Consider the following 22,115-nt stretch of genomic DNA (forward strand, 5'->3'; position numbering starts at 1 on the left):
AAAAGAACACAGGAGCATAAGCTGGGTTTGCTTGGTGCTGTAGCTGAACCTTGGAGTCTAGCAAGGTTCTAAAGCACTGTGCAACAGTACATTTTAAAAAGTAGAACTGAATATAAATGACGAGGCAGCTTTAAACATGACTAAGTCAGGTTTTGTCAACAAAACAGTGGAGGTGTACACACAACAATGCTCCTCCTGCCGATGTAACTTTCCTGCTATGCTGACATCATAAACCCACCTCGAGCTTTTTGTGATGAAGTTAGAGCAACTCCGTGTCAGAGTACCCATTGCACTTGCTAGGTGGTCCACAATAGCAATGCCCATCATGACCACTCTGGTAAGCAGTTTCTGCTCTGCTGCCCTGCAGCCAGAAATACAAGTATGTGCCCCATCCCTTCTAAAGCCTCAGGAATTTTTTTAATTCCACTTCATTTTTGCTCCTTGTGGACAGCTCACATTGCATCTTCCCAGCTGACTCCATGCCGGCTTTCCACAGGAAACACACTCCTGCCTGGAGTATACCGGAGTTACTGGGTCGACAGGGAAAGGAGGCTGTGCAGTGGCAGCTCCGATCCAGCCATAGGAACTTGAACACCTGTGAGCAGATTGCTCGTGGCATGGATGAGAAATTACATGAAAGGGACACGCAGCAATGCTGTGCTAAGACCCAGGAGCTGAGGCTGGTGTACTGGGAAGCCAACCATCACTCTGGTGCAGTGCTGAAAACATGCTTTTTCTACAAGGAGCTGCACACCATCCTTGGCTGTGACCTCACCTCTACCGCCAAGAGCTCCGTGGATTCTTTGGTGTGACAGGAGGCAGCGGACAGCGAAGTCAACCCTTAGGATGAAATGGATGAGAAGGTTGAGTTGAGGGGGACGTGGGACAGATGAAAGGCTCGTCTAGTGCCATGGTGAGCCAGTACCTCTTTTTGACTTCAGAGGGGTCTAGCCAGTCCCAGCAGTCCGGCTCTGGCATGCCTGAAACAGGAGAGGGGTGCTCCGGTAACTACTCATTTTGCTTTGATACTGCACAGTTACAGGAGATAGAGGTATCCTTTATTTTCTTACACGGTGCACATGGGAGAAGGGATTGAAATTAACAACACAGGGTACTGTTTGCAAATGCTTCTCATTTCCCTGTGCATCTACACAGAGGGGGCCCTGCAGAAAAGTTTGGTAATGCAAATTGCACACCTAGATCTCCTAGAAATCCTCCATGGAGATCTCTAAGAAACTTGCCTGCAGGTACTCTGCAATCCTCGGCCAAAGATTCCTTGGCAGAGCTGCTTTGTTTCTTTCCCTATTGTAGGAAACTTTTCCATGTTAATAGGCAATTACTTCTGCAGGAACCAAAGCAGCACACAGGCAAGCAGCATATGGACCCAATTTGAAGCCGCACACGTGCAGGAGATGCACCCTTGCATCTTCAGTTACCCTCAGGAGTGTGATTTCAGCTTGATCACCCCCCGTTTGTGGAAAACGATGCCAGTATTCAGAATAGTGTCCCTAGCCACTTGTGCTGATTCCCTTCTGAAGCCACCCAGACCCCTTTGTCTCATCTTGCACTTGTTCACCCCCAGCCCCCAGGGTGAACTCACTATGTTTAATGTTTTGGCCATGCTGTGTGCTTGCCAAGGGAAAGTGAGAAAAAGGTGTGTAACTTTTATGATTCAAGACTGTGAGTGCACACACAATACTGACTCTGTGTATTGCTTTTTCTTGTTTCTGCAGATATGTTCTTGAGGGACAGCTCCTAGACATTGGTGGAGTACCTCCATCAGATAAGGAGGTGAATGAGGAGGAGTAAGAAGGACATGTTTTGAGAAGTGCTGCAATCATCTGTTCAAGCCAATAGCAAGCACAGAGTCTGGAGAGAGACTGTAAATGAAAAACTAGACATGGATAGCAAGAGAGGAGAGGGGGCAGGAGCGGATAATAGAGAGTCAGGAGCAGATGAGAAAACTCATGAAAGACCAAACAGAGATGCTCAGGTCCCTGATTCTGCTGCAGGCAGAACACATGTGTGCTTGATGCCCCCTGCAGCCCATACAGAACTGCATTCCATGCCCTCCCCATGCATGTTCCTGGGCTGTGTTAGTACCTCTTGCATTCCACCCCAAGGACATTTTCCATAACAGCAGCTGGACTTACACACAGCTGTGAAATCCTCATTTCAGAGAGTGCTGCTCAGTGTCATGTCCTTTTTAAGAAATGTTAATCTGTGTATTGCTGTTTAAGAAAAATTTAGTCTTAAAAAGACACTGATTCTTTATTTGTGACCTACACAAGGTGGTTGCAATAGAAATGTATACACAGTGGCAATTGGCACATTGGCAGACTACAATTAATGTTCAGGCAGGAATCATTACAAGGGTCATGCGAGGTGGCAAGTAAACAGTGTCTGGCTGAATGCATTACAGAAAGACCTATTGTGGGTCTCATTGTCAAAATGCTGCTTCAAAGCCTCCCTGATTCAAAGGGCCCCCCATTGAGCCCTCTAATAACCCTGGCATCTGGCTGCTCAAAATCATCCTCCAGACAATCCACCTCAATGCTCCAAACTTTTCCCCTTTGGCTTCACAAATGTTATGCAGAGCACAGCAGGCTGCTATGACCATGGGAAGATTTTCCTCATTGATGTCCTGACAAAAAGGCAGCATCAGCAACCCTTTAATCTGCCAAGCACACATTCTACTGTCCTTCTGCACCTGCTGAGCCTGTTGTTGAAGCACGCTTTGCTGCTGTCAAGGTTTCCAATGTATGGCTGCATGAGCCACAGGACTAAGGGATAGGCTGGGTCTCCTAGGATTACTATGGGCATTTCAGGTCTGAAATGAAAGTCCCTGCATGCAGCTTTCTGTACAGGCCAGTTTTCTTGAAGATTTATTTGGGGCTTTGTCTTATATAGGCACCTATTACCCCCACCCCCGTCCTGATTTTTCACACTTGCTGTCTGGTCACTAGTGGTCTGGCACTGTTGCTTGCTTGGTGTTGGCTGTGGTTAGACATTGGGGTCTAGGAGGGTTCTTAGCTACGCACACAACAGGGATGAAGACTGAAGATAGAATAGAGCAAGCCCGGTTACCTGCCTGGTACTGGGCTGTGTTGGATGCAAGTGGGGTGCAGTAGAGCTGCCAGCAGCTATAGGAGGATAACACTGAGGACAGCCCTGCCCTCTGCCTGGTGAAGCTGGGAGAGTCCCTACTGAGGGTGTGTGGTTTGGGTGGGAGTGCTATGGCTGGCCTGTACAGCACTAGAGAGGGGGAAGAGCCCTGTGCCTAGACTCTGGAGCAGGGGGGAAATAGCAGACAGAGGGAATTGAAGCTGGCAAGGGGTAGAGGGATGCCGTGTTTTGGACACAGGTATAGAGTGGAGGGAGCCCTGGGGTTGGACTGTGTGAAGAGCTGAAGCTGTGAGGAGGGTGAGGCGAGCCCTGCGGCAGGTGCAGAGGCTAGAAAAGCCACAGGGAGCAGAGAGCCCTGTGGCAGGTGTTAGCCACAGGGAGCAGAGAGCCCTGGGCGGGGGCTGTGGTGTGAGGAGAGCCCTGGGGTGGCCGCAGCCGTAGGGCCCAGGGAATCTGTCGGGGGTCGAGGGGAGCCTCGCGCCCTACTCTGCGCTGAGGGATGCGGCGCAGGGGGGCGTGAGAGCCCCGCAGCGGGGCTCGGGGGCTGGGAGCGCTGCCCGCCGCTGGGGCTCTAACATGGCTCTCCAGCCGAAGAGCGGCCGGCGCCGCAGCGCCACCTGGCGGAGCTCGGCGGTCTGGCAGGTCACGTGAGGCGCTCAGGGCCTGCTGCTGCCGCCGCTTCCCCCAGTCAGAGCGGAGCGAGCCGAGGCAGAGACGAAGAAACAAGATGGCGGCCGGTAGCGATCCGGAGCGGGACGCCGGCAATTCGGATTGATCCCCCGGCCCTCGCAGTTCGGCGGCCCCCCTCCCCGGCCCGGAACCCTCGCAGGGGGGGGAGCTTCCCCGCAGCTGCCTGTCCGGACTCCGAGCGCCCTCCCCAGCCTTCCCCGCCCCTCCCTTCCCCCCTCGGCCAGCGCCCAGAGATGCGGGGCCGGCGAGGCAGGCCGCCCAAGCAGCAGCAGCCTGCGGCGGCCACCGCTCAGGCGAGCTCCCCGGCTCCGCCCGCCCCACCGGGCCCCATTGGGGGGCTGAGGTCCCGGCAGCGGGGCAGCAGTCGGGGCAGGTGGGCGGCCTCGGCCCAGGTGGAGGCGGTGGGGCCCAGGCCGAGGGGGGTCGGGGCTGTCCAGGCCTCTTCCTCCTCCACCGCCTCCCCCAGAGCGGGCAGCAAGAGGAAGGGCGGCAGCGGCAGCAGCAGCACCCCTGGTGGGGGAGGCAGCAGCAGTAGGGGCAGGGGCAGGGCTGGGGCTGGAGGAGCAGGAGCAGGGGGAGGAGGCGCAGGAGGCAGCTGCAGCAGCCAAGGCAGGGCTGCCTCGTCCAGGAGGAGCATCAGCAAAGTGGTGTACGATGATCATGAGAGTGAAGAGGAGGAGGAGAGCGTGGTGTCCGAAGAGGAAGAGGAGGGGGACCCCGAGGATAACCAGGACTCCGAGGAGCAGGAGGAAGAGGAGATCATGGAGGAGGAGGACGACGACTCCGATTACCCCGAGGAGATGGAGGATGAAGATGATGCCAGCTATTGCACTGAGAGCAGCTTCAGGAGCCACAGCACCTACAGCAGCACCCCAGGTATACAGTCAGTGGGATGTACTGTAAAAGAAGGAGAGGGCACCCCACATGCTCCCTCTAGGTTTGCAAACACACATTCACAGGGGAGGGGGAAGGCAAGCAATAGTAAGGAATGCCTGTAAGTAGACACGGGGGGAGAGAGGCATGCAAATCAAGTGGTGCTGGTAACCACACAGATGCGTTGAGAATGAGAAGGTGGTCATAAACTCTCACATGGAAGGAGAAATAATATGTGCACCATAGGGATGCTATCAGACAGAGAGAGAGAGGACTTGCAATTACATAGATGCATGCTACACCAGAAAGTGTTCACAAACAGTGGCGAAGGAATTGTATAGAGCATCCAGTGGTACTTTTATAAAGGAAAAATATGCATTCATACGAAAAGGGTCCTTGCAAATACATATAGACAAGGATGCCTGTAACATCAAGTTCTTCTTGTAGGCACAAGGAAAGGAAGTGCATGCAACATGAGGTGTCCTCCAGAAATTAAACTCTGTGTGCCTTGCAGACATGCATACAGTGTCTAGTGGCCACAGAACACAACTAGCTTTACTAGAAGGAAAAGGAGGTGCATTGTTCAAAATGGAGATTGCATTGTTGCAGTTTGGGGGAAAATTCACAGGGTTTCATTGCACTGGTTTAAACCCAGTTTTAGTTACTGGAATGTTTTAAAAAAACCCACATCCAAACATTGAACTGAAAGTGGTAAAAATGGAAATCAAAGGTGAAGTAGGTTTAAGTCTTCAGAACGCTTGCCTTTAAACACTCATTTATTTTAAAATGTGGCAAACTTTAAAACTTGGTTTATTAATTAGGGGTTTGAGGCTCATTTTGATTATTTGGATTTACAGTTTATTTTAATTATAAAATGTATTCATTCTACATCAGTAACAAATCTGGGCTTCTTTCAAGTTTTTAAACTCTGCTCTCCTTTTTTCCCATAATTTGCTTTATTATAGGAGTTTTTGAAGCTTAACTCAAAAATTATGGTTTGTCTAGATTTGCACCACTTTTTTAAAATTTAGGGGTTACTTTCATTCCAGTAGAGTTTAGGCTTCCTTTTTTTTTTTTTTTTTTTTAAGGTCCTGATTCAGGGAGGCATTTAAGCCCAGGCATAAATTTAAATTAACTTGTTGAATTGGGCCATAGATTGCAAGAGTGTTTGCCTAAGTTTTTGGTATGGGGAGAAAAACAGATAGCTTGTGTGAATTTATTGTACTTAATAAAATAGCTCTGTGGTCTTGTACAACTTATAGACAACTTCTGAGAAGGAGAAAAAGAAGTTCAGGTTACTAGAACATGTCACTTGTTTTAATTATTTGCCTACTTAATGGACACATGCAATGGGGATGCCATTATGTGGCTTTCAAAACTTCTAAAGGAGTAGAATTATTTTTAAAAGGCACCTCTTTCATATCCTAAGGATTCTAAATGCGGTAGTTTTTAAAAAGAAATTGCAAGGCAATTTCAATGTAACTGCCAAAGAGAGATCATCTTTTGGAAAATGGATTTTAGTTCACCTGTAAGGATAGTACTTTGATCAGTTTGATGACTTTCAAATAGTTCTTGTTTAAAGATGAACTCTTGTACTAAGTTAGACCCAAGCACTGAAAGTTACTATTCTGCATTTTCTTAACTGTTACGTTTCTATTTAGTTATGTGGGAGCTTTTCGTAGTTACCCACCTTCTCCTGTTTGGTCAAGGGAAGAATTTGTTTGCTGACTTCATAGGCTTATGGTGAGAAATATTTTGATGCCAAAAATCCAGATGTAAGATCCATTTTACAGAATACAATATAGAAATACTCAAGTCTTGAGAAAAAGTACCTAAATTAAAGAGAGAGCTTTGGGCACGTGTGTGTATTGTCACTGTATGCATACACACGTATGTGGTATTTAAGTGCCTACTACTAAAATAATAGTACACTTTATAAGAACTGGTAGAATTATAAATGTATGTGCTTATTTGAGTTTAAATCTCAAATTTAAAAATGTGTACATTTAATGTTGTCTTTTGAGGTATCACATATATAGACCCCATACTTGTTGCTGAGTTGCCAGTTATATTGTAGCATGGCTGGTATTTTAGCGGTATGCTGAAAGGCTTACTTTTTAAGTTACTTAAATAATTTTGTGTCTTAAGTTGCTTCTCAAATTCTTATCTTCAGAAAAGAAGCAAGTGATGACTAATGTTGCTTATTGCAGTTGATGAATGATAAAATACCAACTTTTAGTTTGGCCAGCTGTAAGTCTGTGTCCAGTTCCTGCTGAACAAATACATCTATCACAAAGACTGCCACTTACAGGTAGCAGTAACTGACATCTTAATCTCATCAGATCCTAGAAGTGATTTGGGAATGGAACCTGAACTCCCCTTTCATTGGAGGTGTGGTCCTATTCACAGTTGCAGCATTTTTGCAGAGATGTGTGAGAGGAAATTATGATGCTGCTGCCTGTGCTGTGCAGACAATTTAAGTACAAGTGTCAGTCAAACACTTCTCACCAGCCTTATGTGGACACTTCAAGCAGAAATCACATTCAGTTTACCTGAATGAGAGAGATTTTTAAACTTTTAAGAATTGTATTCTTATATTGAAAGATAACATCATGGTGAATGTCCCTAGAACATAAGAACGACTATACTGGGTCAGACCAAAGGTCCATCTAGCTCAGTATCCTGTCTTCTGACAGTGGCCAATGCCAGGTGCCCCAGGGGGAATGAACAGAGCAGGTTATATCAAGTGATCCATCCCCTGTTGCCCATTTCCCAGCTTCTAACAAAGAGAGGCTAGGGACTCCATCCCCGCCCATCCTGGGTAATAGCCATTAATGGACCTGTCCTTCATGAATGTATCTAGTTCATTTTTATACCCTGTTATAGTCTTGGCCTTCACAACATCCTCGGGCAAGGAGTTCCACAGGTTGTCTGTGCATTGTATGGAGAAAAAAGGGCTTCAGTTTTTTTGCTCTACTGGAAAGTTAGTGATAGCTCTTGAATGTGCATATTGGAGTATCTACTACTTTTGATGTTACTTGAATTTTAAGTTTAGGAAATAAAAAAAAGTCTTTGATATAAAGCTTGACCATTACTGCAGTCAGATTCAGTTGTAAGCACAACCATTATGGCTGCTTGTTGCTTCCAAGGGATGTGATGTTTTTCTTTTGCTGGGGGAGCAAGCATCAGTCGTGGGACTTTGATTAGTTCAGCTAACTTACTGTAGTTTGACACACCCCTGAACCAGGTATCCCTACTCTGTTATGCCTTTGACTTCCATTATTTTGGCAAGCAAATTTTGAAATAGTTATCCTTTGTGTTCTGTATTTCAAAACATTGTTGCCACCACCTGTCCACTGTAACCTTTTACTTTAAGCTTGTTATGATGTAATTATGCATATCCAATACTTCAGGTACATTGCTTAATTTAAAACCACATGTTTAAGCACGCCGAATGGCTAGGCAGCAGTTCTGCAGAAAAGGACCCGGGGGTTACAGTGGACGAGAAGCTGGATATGAGTCAACAGTTTGCCCTTGTTGCCAAGAAGGCCAATGGCATTTTGGGATGTATAAGCAGGGGCATTGCCAGCAGATCGAGGGACGTGATTGTTCCCCTCTATTCGACATTGGTGAGGCCTCATCTGGAGTACTGTGTCCAGTTTTGGGCCCCACACTACGAGAAGGATGTGGAAAAATTGGAAAACGTCCAGCAGAGGGCAACAAAAATGATTAGGGGACTGGAATGCATGAGTTATGAGGAGAGGCTGGGGATGTTTAGTCTACGGAAGAGAAGAATATGGGGGGATTTGATCGCTGCTTTCAAGTACCTGAAAGGGGTTTCCAAAGAGGATGGCTCTAGACTGTTCTCAGTGGTAGCAGATGACAGAACAAGGAGTAATGGTCTCAAGTTGCAGTGGGGGAGATTTAGGTTGGATATTAGGAAAAACTTTTTCACTAGGAGGGTGGTGAAACACTGGAATGCGTTACCTAGGGAGGTGGTGGAATCTCCTTCCTTAGAAGTTTTTAAGGTCAGGCTTGACAAAGCCCTGGCTGGGATGATCAAATTGGGGATCAGTCCTGTTTTGAGCAGGGGGTTGGACTAGATGACCTCCTGAGGTCCCTTCCAACCCTGATATTCTATGATGCCCGAACAGTCAGTCTTATCTTACCCTCCGTCTCAATTATTTTCTCCTTGTCCCACAAAACCCTGGGAAAGCAGTTGGTTCTTGCAGCATGTCTTAAAATCAGGGTTTTGGCTAAGTGAGAGAATGAAATGTCAGTGTGGCTGACAAATTATTCGAAAGCACTGGATTTGTGAAGAGCCAGAGGACTACGTATAAACACTTCATTAAATTTCTTGACTTGGATTCTGTCAATGTGAAAGTTAATGCAGGTATAAGCCATCATTATTTCCTTCTGAAACGAGTCACTTTACCAGAGTGCTCTTACTTTTGTAGCAGAATTATTCTATTGGAGAATTATAAGTGTTGCACATCTCTCAAACTTTTTAACTGTTTGTAATTTTTATTGCATAATATTCTTTTATGTCCCAGGTTAAAGGAGAGTTATTTAAATGGGGAGTTACTTAAATGAAGGCACTAAGGTTTGGTATTGAGGTATGTAAACAAAACTTTACTGATCGTGTCTGCACTGTAGGAATATTCACACAGCACTGACTAAACTCCTGAGGTCTTTACCCAGCATGCACTGGGCTTTAAATAAAACCTGGCATGGCTTCTCTTGAGGCAGTCTCTAACTGGTGGTTTAATTATGTAGAGGAGATGTCACCAAGATATCATGCTTATTGTGAAGGAACAAAAGCGATGATTTGACAATCCTAGTGAGAAGTTTGTGCAAAAGAACAAGTGAATAGGTTTGTGCCTATTTGTGTTGCATTGACTTGCAGCTTTTACCAGAAAGGGGAGAATTTGCATGCCAGCTCAAGAATTCCTTAAAAATCCTTTTAAAATAAAATCCTAAACAATTATGGTCTATTTGCATACATTTTAAAAAGGAGCATTCTTTGTGTGAATAGTTGGATCTGGACTCCTTCTTAGCTTATTAGCAGTTGAATATTGTGCCATGCCAGCTACCTTGTAACTTTCTTCTAGTTCTGCAGTAAGGTTTCAAATTTGACCTATGACCTCAGTGTCACATGGTATTAATATACAAACAAATAATTATTATAATTGATCAATATACTTTTTGGTAGATTTTCTTGTTTTTTTCCATGGAGAAATTTAAATATACATTATTCTAATTCCTAAATTAAGTATACATATGGTGAACGTAATTGTAGCTCCACTAATAATAAAGTAAAGCTGTCAATCATCCTAAATTGCTGAAAAAGTAGCTAAATTGCATTAATCCTGTACATTTTCAATTTTGGATCCCTGGGTTGAAATTTTGCTTAGATGATAGGTGACTATGAGTACCTCTCAAATGGCCACACTGTACTTAAGTATTGATACAGTATATCTCATACTATTCACCAAAACATTTAAAAGGATGTGGGAAGTAGTTTAGGAAATGACATCATCTTTGTAGTTGACTAGTATTTAGAGGGATCCATATAGTTTTCATGCAGATGGTCAGGTTTTTAAGAAACTAAACTTATGTAAAACCAGCGTGTATCTGCTTGTTTCAGAAGCAACTAACACCCACTGTTTTTAGAAGTGTGCTGACATCCTTGATGCTCAAAAAAAAAAAAAAGCCACAATAACTTCAAATTCCATTTCACAGCAGTGTAAGTGGTGGGGAAGGGAGGGGTGTATGTTTGGGTCAGGTTCAGTGGCTCACAGGGGAGTGCAATATTCTATAAATCATAAATTGAGCCCAGAAAATGATGCTCAAGCTCCAAAGGACCATATTCTGCTGTCTCATCCCTGCTGTCTGTGCCGCGGTTCTACAAACAATTTGGTGTGTGGTGTTCTATAGGAAGCTGGTACAATTTCTGTGGCTAATCTTGATTTCTTTTCTAAGCAATATAAGGAAACTGAAAAAAGGTGCACCTTTTGCATAGCAACATCCAAACTGGTCCCATAGTTGTGAGTAGAGCTGGTCAGAAATTTTTTGACTGAATGTTTTTCTGTCGGAAAATGCTTATTTGTTGAAACTGAAACATTTTTTGGAAACATGTCTCGGTGTATGAAATTTCATTTTGAAAGAAAAATTGAAAAAGTATTTTGGTGAGGTTGAAACGTTCCATTTCGACCTCTTTGGAATAGAATGATTTTCCCTTTCAGAATGACTTCTTTGGTTTTTTTATTATATAATATAAAAATGTGAAATAAAAAGAATGACCCAAAACAATTTTTAAAAAATTATTTTACAGGAAATATGGGTTTTTTATTTTCTTTCCATTTTGGAATGAAAAAACCCTCAAAATTGCGAATTTTCCTGGATATAGAAAATCTAGTTTGTGCCTAGCTCTAGTTATATCATCTCCTCAAACTATGAAAAGTTCTGTGGCACAGCACTTTTATCTGAAGCTTGGATAACTCAAAATAATATATAGTGTAGCAATCAACTGATCTTTAAAACTGCCTCTTTTCATATCTGTTAAAAACAAATCTTTAAAAAAAGGTTCTCTTTAACTAAGCTTGGCAATGTATTGAAAAGTGAGAGTGCCTACTAGGTAGGAGCTGAGGAGAGCACCTGTTTCTAGGGAATCCTCATGCCTCCAGAGCAGCACATTATTAATTGGGAATAAACCTTCATGTTGAAGATGCTGTGTACAGGCCCTAAATCTGGAAGAAAATCCAGGTTTTATTTTAGTACATAACTAGTCTGACTGGGTTATGTATGAATTACATTGTTTGAAAGATTCTGTGGGAACTGTCACCAAATACAAACAAGTAATCTCTCCTCTTCTTGGAGCTGCAAAACTCTTCACCTGCTAAGATCTGAATACTGAATTATGGGCTTGGGTTGTTTTTTTTTTTTTTTTTTGTACAACCTGACGAGGTCCTTTTCCTAATAGGACAGGGAACATCCTTTTATTCCATGTGCTCTTTTATGTGTCTCCTGGCCTCTGTAAAAGGTGATGATATAACACAAAACCCTGAACTGAGGTCTTGGCAGGTAATTGAAGGAGGATTATAATTCATTACTTACATTTTACCTGGCCTGGCTGTTCCTATTGGCAAGGAAAGTTAAGGGGAAGGTTTTGGAGGAGAGAAACTAAAATTAGTTGAGAGCTTTCTGGTCTAGCAGATGCTGGAAGCAGTTCCTATTGGTCTCGAGATCATGTTTGGTCAATTTAAGGCATGGCAGTAACTGTCTTTGGTGGAAGTAGAGTTTAAACCTTCCCTTGACTTCTGATTGGAATTCAGTTTGTTGGTTCTTTATAACTTTCAAATTGGTTTTGGACCTCGTTAGCTGAGAGATTGCTTCTCCTTGTGTGACGCTACTGCATTTGTGGTTAGCTGGAATACACTCCGTTTAAACAAGAGGGGGCTTCTGAGAAGGCCTTCTCCATGAAGGTCTCTCCCACTGGAATTTGTTTCTTTCCTGCCCACCAGAGCCCACCTTTGTTAACTTTCAGGATCTGCTGCAAAGGCCATCTCTTCTAATACATTTAGAAGTGGCAGTATATGGGATATAAGATACAGCTTGGTTTTTGATTAACAGGTGAATAATTGAATCATTTAGTCTTTATTGTATTTGTTTTACAATTAAAATACACAATAATTAACTGGAAAAGTGCTCACAGACCTAATGGGTGCTTATTGTGGGTTATAAAGTAAAAGAAATAGGGATAAGAATGGGCACAGTGACACAGATATATGCAATGTAATTGTAGCCGTGTTGGTCCCAGGATATTAGAGGGACAAGTGGGTGTGGTAGTATCTTTTCTTGGACCAACTTCTACTGGTGAGAGAGACAAGCATTCAAGCTACTCTTCAGGTCTGGAAAAGGCACTCCCAGCATCACAGCAAAATGCAAGGTGTGCCAAACTTTGTTTAGCAGCCTAAGTAGTCAGCATATTTCGCAAGGGACCATCTAGGGTAGAGTGGCCCGTTAACACTTCTGTAGTCATAGGACAAAAAGAGAGGGTTAGTGGGTTACAGATTGTTGTAATAAGCCATAAATCCACTGTCTTTTTTTCAGTCCACGATTTTTAGTGTCTATCAGAGTAATGAATTTAAGCTCCTAGGCTCATCTTTTGAAAGTATTGTGCAGGTTTCCTTTGAGGATGGGGACTGATAGGTCAGATATAGAGTGATCGCTTTGTGAAGTGTTCACCCACAGGTGATAGTTGTTTTTTGTCTTTTCTCATTTTTTGGAGGGTGTTGGTTCGAGAGCATAGTGAGTGTCTGGTGTCACTGACATAGTTGTTGTTGGGGCATTTAGTGCAGTGGATGAGATACACCACATGTTGTGATAGGCATGTGTGGGATCCATGAATCTCGAAAGGTGTGTTGTGGATGTTTGTGGGAAAAGCAGTCGGGGAGGGAAAATTCTAAAGGACCTCGTAAAGTCAGTTGTGGGCTTGAAAAACCTTTGAATGCCCTCTTTAAATAAATATTCAATTTTCCTGTTATTGGAATGAAGATTTCTGAAGTCCCAAATCCATGCATTTGTTAGTATTGAGTTACATGTTATCTAATATCTAGGTTTATGGGTTGAATCCAGCCCAAGGAAGCAGTGACCAAAATTGTTGGCTGCTTGCTAATTGTTCACTGTAAAATGAGTTTGATCTCTGTTCCATTCCTGTTCGGTGAATTTTGTGATGTAGATGTTTGTCCATCAAAGTTGGTACTAATGGACAGCTTTGATGATGATCTCAGCAAAAATAACAAGGATTAAGTGGTAGAGAGTGCCCCTTTATTCCTAGATCTGAACTGGATGTCATGGTGGGGATTGGTGAAACATATTATACTGGTAAAAATTCCTTCCTACCAGTAGAATTGTATACACAATAAGGGGTTGCACTAAGTTAACAACATTTTTTTTCTGTGCTGCACCAATAAACCGTAAGTCTGCCTCTCCAGTGACAATCCCAGATTCCTCTCATACATTATTCATACTGAGGGTTGTGAGGATTGAGCCTCTATATTACAAAATGTCATTCTTGGATTGAGGATTTATTTTCTAGGGGCCTCCAAAAGTTCATTAGAACTTGTGGCTGTGTATAGCTTAAATTTAGAAAATCTGTTGGCATAGTGACCATACCACGCAGCCATCTCTTGTCATTTTGTTAAAAGAATTTAAGAAATTTATAGTACATGGCTGCAGAATTCTTATACAGCTTCTGTGTCGAGCAGTTGTAAGTGTGTGTTTGTCAACACACCAATTATCTTGATGCTTCAAGTCAAAGCTTTCTGATCTGGGCATATTAGATTTATATGAATGCTCTTTCATTATTAATACTTGAATAATTGGTGCCACATCAATTATATTGTTTATTCTTTAGTTTTAAATACAACCATCTCCTCAGTCAGAGAGTAGAAAATGGGAAGGGGCTGCTAAATCTGGCTTTCTCATCTGGAAACTGCTGCTGAGCGGTAGGGTCTCATGCATACCTTAGATCACTAGAAAGCCATGGAACATGAGTTGAGCAGGAGTGGAGTTCTGCTCCTGCTTTGATTGGGCTCACCCAGAATGGCCTTGCTGTTGGGATTTTGATTCAGGGACTAGGTGAAAGGGTATGCATGAGTTGTGAAAGGATGCATTACTCATGAAATAAAGTCCTGCTTCTTTGTGGGAACCAAAAGTATGAATAGTATGACTCTTTAAGTGTTAGGTTTAAATTTAGACCCCATCAACTTGAAATCTAGCCAACTAAAATAAAAAATGAAAAGTAGTTTCAGGTATTACACCTGCTTCTGAGTCCTTCTGACAATTTGTTGTGGTTTTTACAATCACGTTTTCTTTCTTTTTTAAAATATTCCTTTCTGTTGCTATGTGAGAGAAAACAGCTATAAACTGACTGTAAGGGAAATAGCGAACTTGAAGTGGTACATAAAAGTGGAGTAAATCTGACTCTGATGCATATGTATTGGTGACATCAAAATAACCATGCCCCATGCATGTATTTCAGTGTGTAATTGTAATGAATACAGCTGTTAGTGTGTACATGTGATCTGATTTTTTTAAATCTTTTAATAAAGCTGAAGAAAGAGATTCTAAAGTCATGTCTGCATGAGAAAGCTACACCAGTTTAATTTATATTGGCTTTTGAACAGTTTAAACTGATACACACCTCTGTATGGACACACTTTTAATTCAGTTTGTGTGGTTTATTTTAGTTTAGCATTAATAAAGTTAAACCAAGCGAAGCCTGGTTTTAAACCAAAATAAGTGTCCACACAGGTTTGCACTAGTTTAACTAAATTGGTTTAAAATCTTACGTTTAGAGTTGGTGTAACTTTCTTAAATAGACAAAGGCTAAGGCCTGTCTGCATTTAAAAAATAGATCAACCTAACTACATGGCTCATGACTGTACAAAATGTTGTGCCCTGAGTGCTGTAGTTTTGACCTAACCCCCAGTGTAGACATGACAAGTTAGACTTTTTTTTAAAAAGTAAATTGTCAAATCTCAGTGTCTGAAAACTTAACCATGAAAGACATCTTCAGAAAAAAGCCAAACAGTTTTGCAAGGCAATCTTAAATCTCAGTCCAAAGGGAAGCTTTTGGAGAGATGTGTATACTTGAAAATAATGGGTTATGATGTAAATGCTCCCTCTGTAGTCATATTATTGTTAGAGCTGTCCAGCGATTAAAAAAAATTAATTGCGATTAATCGCCTGATTAAACAATAATAGAATACCATTTATTTAAATAGTTTTGGATATTTTCTACATTTTCAAATATACTGATTTCAGTTACAACACAGAATACAAAGTATACAGTGCTCACTTTATATTTATTTTTATTACAAATATTTGCACTGTAAAAAACAAAAGAAATAGTATTTTTCAGTTCATCTAATACAAGTACTGTAGTGCAGTCTCTTTATCATGAAAGTTGAACTTACAAATGTAGAATTATGTACAAAAAAAGAACTGCATTCAAAAATAAAACAATGTAAAATTTAGAGCCTACAAGTCCACTCAGTCCTACTTCTTGTTCAGCCAATCGCACAGATAAACAAGTTGCTTTACATTGCAGGAAATAATGCTGCCCACTTCTTGTTTACGATATCACCTGAAAGCAAGAACAGGCGTTCACATGGCATTGTTGTAGCCGGCGTTGCAAGATATTTATGTGCCGGATGCACTAAAGATTCGTATGTCCCTTCATGCTTCAACCACTGTTTCAGAGGGCATGCATCCATGTTGATAATGGGTTCTGCTCGATAACTATCAAAACAGTGTGGATCGACGCAAGTTCACTTTCATCATCTGAGTCAGATGCCACCAGGAGAAAGGTTGTCTTTCTTTTTTGGTGGTTCGGTTTCTATAGTTTCTGCATCGGAGTGTTGCTCCTTTAAGACTTCTGAAAGCATGGTCTGTACCTCATCCCTCTCAGATTTTGGAAGGCACTTCAGATTCTTAACCTTGGGTTGAGTGATATAGCTATCTTTAGAAATCTCACATTGGTACCTTCTTTGTGTTTTATCAAATCTGCTGTGAAAGTGTTCTTAAAATGAACAACATATGCTTGGTCATCATCCGAGACTGCTATAACATGAAATATATGGCAGAATGAAGGTAAAACAGAGTAAGAGATATACAATTCTCCTCCAAGGAGTTCAGTCACAAATTTAATTAATGCATTATTTTTTTTAATGAGCATCATCAGCATGGAAGCATGTCCTCTGGAATGGTGGCTGAAGCATGAAGGGGCATACGAAAGTTTAGCATAACTGGCATGTAAATACATTGCATGCCGGCTATAAAAGTGCCATGCAAACACCTGTTCTCACTTTCAGGTGACATTATAAATAAGAAGCGGCCAGCATTATCTCCTGTAAATGTAAACAAACTTGTTTGTCTTAGCAATTGGCTGAACAAGAAGTAGGACTGAGTGGACTTGTAGGCTCTAAAGTTTTATATTGTTTTGTTTTTGAGTGCAGTTATGTAACAAAAAAAATCTACTTTTGTAAATTGCACTTACACGATAAAGATTGCACGGTAGAGATGGTACTTGTATGAGGTGAATTGAAAAATACTATTTTGTTTGCCATTTTTGCAGAGCAAATATTTGTAATAAAAATAATATAAAGTGAGCACTGTCAACTTTGTATACTGTTGTAATTGAAATCAATATCTTAAAAAAAGTAGAAAAACATCCAAAATATTTAATAAATTGCCATTGGTATGCTATTGTTTAACAGTGCAATTAAAACTGATTAATCAAGATTAATTTTTGAGTTAATCGCATGAGTTAAGTGCGATTAATCGGCAGCCCTAATTATTGTTCATCTCTTAGACTGAGAAATCCATGTGATTAATGATGTATCCAGTTGATGTCACAAATCAAAATATCCATATTCTCAAAGTAAAATATCTGAAATTACTTTTGAAAAATTGGGACTTCCCTGAGATTCTAAAAGAAGAAATAAACTGAATTCGGATTTTGGAAAGTTGAATCCAACCATTGTTGCAGAATTGTACTTCAGAATCCAAGCTTTTATTTTTTATCTTTCAAAGCCTTTTTCTTTGAAAAAGAATTTGAATGTAATAGCTCTGAGAGTTGGTAACTGCACTATCCATCTCAATGGAATAATTCCAAAACCTATAGATGATGCTTATCAGAATCATACACACAAATATAATGTGGTTGTGCCATGGTCCAAAACTCTCTCTTGCCACGGTAGGTGCCAAAAGTCCCAGGTTCATCCTCTTCAAATGCCCAACTTCTCAGCTTCACTAGTAACAAATTCTGCAGTGTAATTATGTATTGTCAGTACAAAAACATATATAGAATATTGTAAATATGGGATGGTGTAAAATAGAATTTAATATCAAAATGGGCTGTGGTACTCCTGGTTTGATTTCATGTGTAATCATAAATTAATTTTAGTTTAAATGAAGCTGCCACAGTGGTGCAGAATTTAGGAACAGTTTACCCAGGAAGTACAGATTCTTCATTAGAGACTAGATTATTTGATGATTTCTTTTCAGTAAAGTTGTCGTTCTTTTTCCTGACTGACTTATTATTGTTACAGTTCTGTGCTACATGTACTAACAATAATACGTTTACACACATGTAACATTGTCTTCTGAATATTCCAGTGCATCTTGTCTTCTGTGTCTGTCTCATAATCTTCAGGCTTTGTGAGGGAGGATATAACACCAACCATATTAACAAATAGTATAAAAGCCCAAGATTGGCCTAAATACCATGCAGCTAAGCCATTCATATAAGAAATGGCTGGGTATTGTTCTTTCCTAAAATGTTCTGCAACTTTTGTATGCTTTTCTTGCCTGGTTCTGGAAGCCACTCTGTATACATTGCTGAATTACTCAAAACAAAGTGTGCCTAAGCTGAGAGAGATGGCTCTGAGGTCTTAAGGAGAGGCTGTCAAATAATGTGTGTTTTACAATGGTATTAGTTGAAGTGGAATTTGAAGTAGTGTAAAGGAGAACCAGGTATGCTAGGCTGTAAACAGGCAATTTATAAAAGTGTAACACAGGAAATTGATTAGGTGCATACTGTATGTGAATTTAATATTGCATAATGTGACCTATCATTGCTCATTTGCCACCCCTTAGATTTATTGCAATTTACCCCTTTCTGCTTTATACCAAGGCAAACTAGAGGCAAAGAGGTGTCAGAAGGTACTTGAATGCTAATTGCAACCTATGTCCTGAAGTTAAGAGCTCAGTTTAATAATTGAAGCAGGTGTGAGAAGTAATGTAACTGGTATTTTACTTCTTCTGAGGGTCATTGGAGACCACAGTGTGTGTACCACTATATAAATAGATTGTTTCAGTAGAAGTTGGAGCATGATGGGAAGAATATAACTGTAACTGGTGCATTATTTCATATGCTGAACTGAAGTGCTTCATTTTGGTAAATACATTGTAAGGCTTCTCCATATTTTGACCAGTTATAAGCTTTTTTTCTTTGCATTTGAGACCAGCAGTTTCTCCTCAAAGTACTTAAAAAAAAAATTTTTTTTCACCATGACAGGAAAGGCTAGGAATGCTCCACTTGATTGTCTTTATTTATTTATGATATATGTCAATTTTGCCTCTTAGGCTGGGAATACACAACTGAATCAGAGAAATGTAGCTCAATCTAAGTATCTGAGGGGTCAGGGTGAAGCCTTCAGTTTTCTCCAGTCTCCTAGCCAGTCATATCCTCTTCTAGTTCACTTCTGAACTCTGAGTACAGAGTTCATATTTTGAAAGCCTGATGATTTTAAGTCAACATTGAAGATGATCCAGACCTATCTTTCTCTCTCTTTGGGCTTCTTACTCTTCTTCTGTGGCCACCTTTATAGTACATAGAGGAGCTCTTTTAATTCAAAACTTGGGCAGCAAAAATTACATTTGTTAGTAGATTCCCTTGCATTTGGTTGAACGTTTCAGTGAAAAAAATTTTGAATAGGACCACAGCTACTGGGTTATTCTCCAGATTGTTCCACGGGAATCAGAAGTAAGTTTCAGGAGTCTAAGATAAATTCCAAGGAAATGCATGTTCTTTTGTCGTTGCTGAGTGTCTTCCTCAAACTGACTTTCAAGTTTGAGCCTAAAAGAATTTTGAATCCCAACAATAGAAGGAATGAATTATTCTACATATTCTTGCTGCCAACAGCATTTTGTATCTGTAGCTGTGAAATCCCGATGTTCTGCTGTGTCTGCCATGTTTAAACATTTTCCACTGACTTGTGCAGCTGTTTACTGAAAGAATGATTATATGCCCTCCTTCCATTTTCTGCAGAGTAACTGTAGCTTAACTAAACTTGGAAATGTATTTTTATACACTTCTCAATCTTGATTTATTTCTTCTATAATGGAAACATCTGGCAGTTCATCTTTTATACTGTATTATCCTTTCAGAGTGTGTAGTTCAAATGTTGCACAAGATTTTCATTCACATTATAAAGTAAATGTATTAAACTTGAAATTAGATAACTACTTTAAGGTTGGGAGCAATTTACCTAATATAGTAATTATTTTGAGTCTGTTATCCTCCTTCTGTACTGGCTCAATCCTTGATTTACTGTTCCTGTAATGGAACTATCTGTCAAATCATCTTTTATGGAACATAACGCTCATTAAAAATAGATGTTTCTTTTTGTTTTGTATTTTTGTTAATTGTGAGTTTTTCTCTTTAATACCACCTTAAAGTTTGGGTGCTGCTTTAAAATGTATTCTGCTCTGAAAAAACCCTGCAAAAATGGCACCCTCTAACTCAACAGATCTGTCCTTTTATGTATTCATTCAGTCATCTCTCTATCAAACCCTATGGCTGATTGATATCTGCTTTTGTTAGTGATTAGTTCTTTCAATTACAGGGTCGATAACTTACACCAGTGAAAACCACTTGAAGACAGTGGGGATGAACAATGGTAGTCACTGAGGACATAATTTGACCTGCCTGACCTCTCACTGGTGGCAATACACAAGAAGGAAAGAATCCATCTTGACTTTCAAATGTTGGGGTCAATTTGAACTTCTGTATAAACTCTGATTTTAGCCCATGAGGTTTAATATTATAAATACTAAACTTTATATAAAGTTTTATATGGCACTGTCTGTTTTAATTGGATCATTGGAAAATGCATCTAATTTATTACCTGTAATTGGAATTATCCTTGTGGATAATTTCACTTTCTCATTTATTTTTGTTTAGATTTTCCCTGTAAAGAAACTCTGGCAACAGAGTTCAGCTCAAACTGTTCCTTTTACATATTGACAGTTGCTGAGTTATTGGCTAAAATACAGCAAGATTACAAGATTGCTGTGTTGAATGAAAGAGACACATTTTTTAAAATTAGGTTTTCTTTTCAGTCTTTTGATTTTTAAGTTAATATTCACTTGTCTGGATGCCTAACCCTTTACTGAGTTTAAAAGCTCTAACAGCTTTGGTGAGTTCATCTGAATACTCAATCTAATATCTCCAAAACAATTACCTGTAGTTGAATCCTTTTAAATTAACCCAGTAAACATTGAACATATTTGTAGGTTTTTTAAAAAAACTGCTGTAGCACCATGTAAAGAATAAACATTCCTTATCCTTCTTTATGATAGATATTTTTTTTAAAAAAAATCTTGTGACATTGCTCCCGTTCTAGAAAGCTGTGCTGATTATGCTTGGTTTTCCTGTGTGTGTTGAATAGCTTTTCTGATTGGTTAGGTGAGCTGGCATTTCCCCTGTCCTGCCCCTCCCTCCCCCTTTTCTAGGATGCTTCCCTGAAGAGTGACCTTCCCTCTAAATGTAAGGAAACTGAAATATTACTTTGGCGTTCTTAGGATCAGCACTGGCTTCTGATAATTAGAAAAGGCATAAGATTAATTTTTCTGAGGCTGGAAACTTTCTAAGGAGAGGTCCTTTTCTGTTTTATTGAAAGCACGGTTTTAAACATTTACCAGATACTGACAAGCCAGAAGTGAAGATCAAGTATAGATCTTTTTATTTTAGGGGTGGGTGTGTGTGTGTGTGTGTGTGTGTGAGAGAGAGAGAGGGGGCAGGGGGAAAAGAACCACCAGCAATGGCCAGAGGGAGTACTCTGGTTAGAAAGCCAATTTATCCGCAGTTCGCACCTGTTGTAAAAGGAGAGGGTGCTCTAACTCAACCCTGACTGGGACTCCATTTTCAGTAAATTTGAAACCCCCAATTGTCTCCTGATTGCAAAAAACAAAACAAAGCTCTCCGCTCCAGAGTTTCCTGAAAGTTAGGGGTGGGTCTTTGCTAATCTGCTCCTTGCCTATTCTCTCTTTATGTCCTCCCCAGTAAGTAACCTACAGTGTTTGGCTCTGGTACTTCTGTCTTCCCCAAGCAGCTGCAGTGAAATTGACACACTGATCAGTTTCACCACTGGCATAAATTTTCATTAGCAATAGAGATGCTGATCAAAGTCCTGTTAATTTTACTCTTCAGTTGATTATAGACAGGCAAAATAGCAGAGCATCGTATCTGTTTCCAAATTTAGGAAGACGGGACATCAGTACGTATTTGGAAGCTTTCCTTCACAACCATGTGGGCTGGAAACTTAATTTTTTTAAAGAAAAAACTTAGTTTCTGTAGAAACTGATAGTTGAAGACACCTACTTGCCACAAAGTGTTTGTACACCATTGCTGAGTAGGCAAATAGCAATGTGGTTTGTTGCTAGTACTCCAGTTTCATTTGAATAAAATGTCAATTTGAAGAATCGTATTGAGTATAAAAATCAGTTAAGAATTAAAAGCTTTCAGAGATAGGAAATTTTACTGAAAGCTTTGGCAAAACAGCTAGCCATACTGAATTAAAATGAGAAACTATCAGTGTTTTGGGTGCTGAGGGCATTTGTCTACTTGTTTTCAA

At 40.7% G+C, this 22,115-nt stretch overlaps 1 protein-coding gene across 11 annotated transcripts in view; it reads left to right on the top strand.

Annotated features, from left to right (window-relative positions):
- Positions 1-3,851: 3,851 nt before the first annotated feature.
- The window catches only part of BPTF (bromodomain PHD finger transcription factor), a 90,167-nt gene continuing 71,903 nt past the window's right edge, over positions 3,852-22,115 (top strand). For all 11 annotated transcript variants that reach the window (XM_077832958.1, XM_077832954.1, XM_077832961.1 and 8 more), the window contains exon 1: positions 3,852-4,692. In XM_077832958.1, coding sequence (XP_077689084.1) covers positions 4,050-4,692 — 643 coding nt within the window. In that variant the 5' untranslated portion in view covers positions 3,852-4,049. The remainder of the gene's footprint in view (positions 4,693-22,115) is intronic.

Source organism: Eretmochelys imbricata, chromosome 14 (genome assembly GCF_965152235.1).
Source record: "Eretmochelys imbricata isolate rEreImb1 chromosome 14, rEreImb1.hap1, whole genome shotgun sequence".
Lineage (NCBI taxonomy): Eukaryota > Metazoa > Chordata > Testudines > Cheloniidae > Eretmochelys > Eretmochelys imbricata.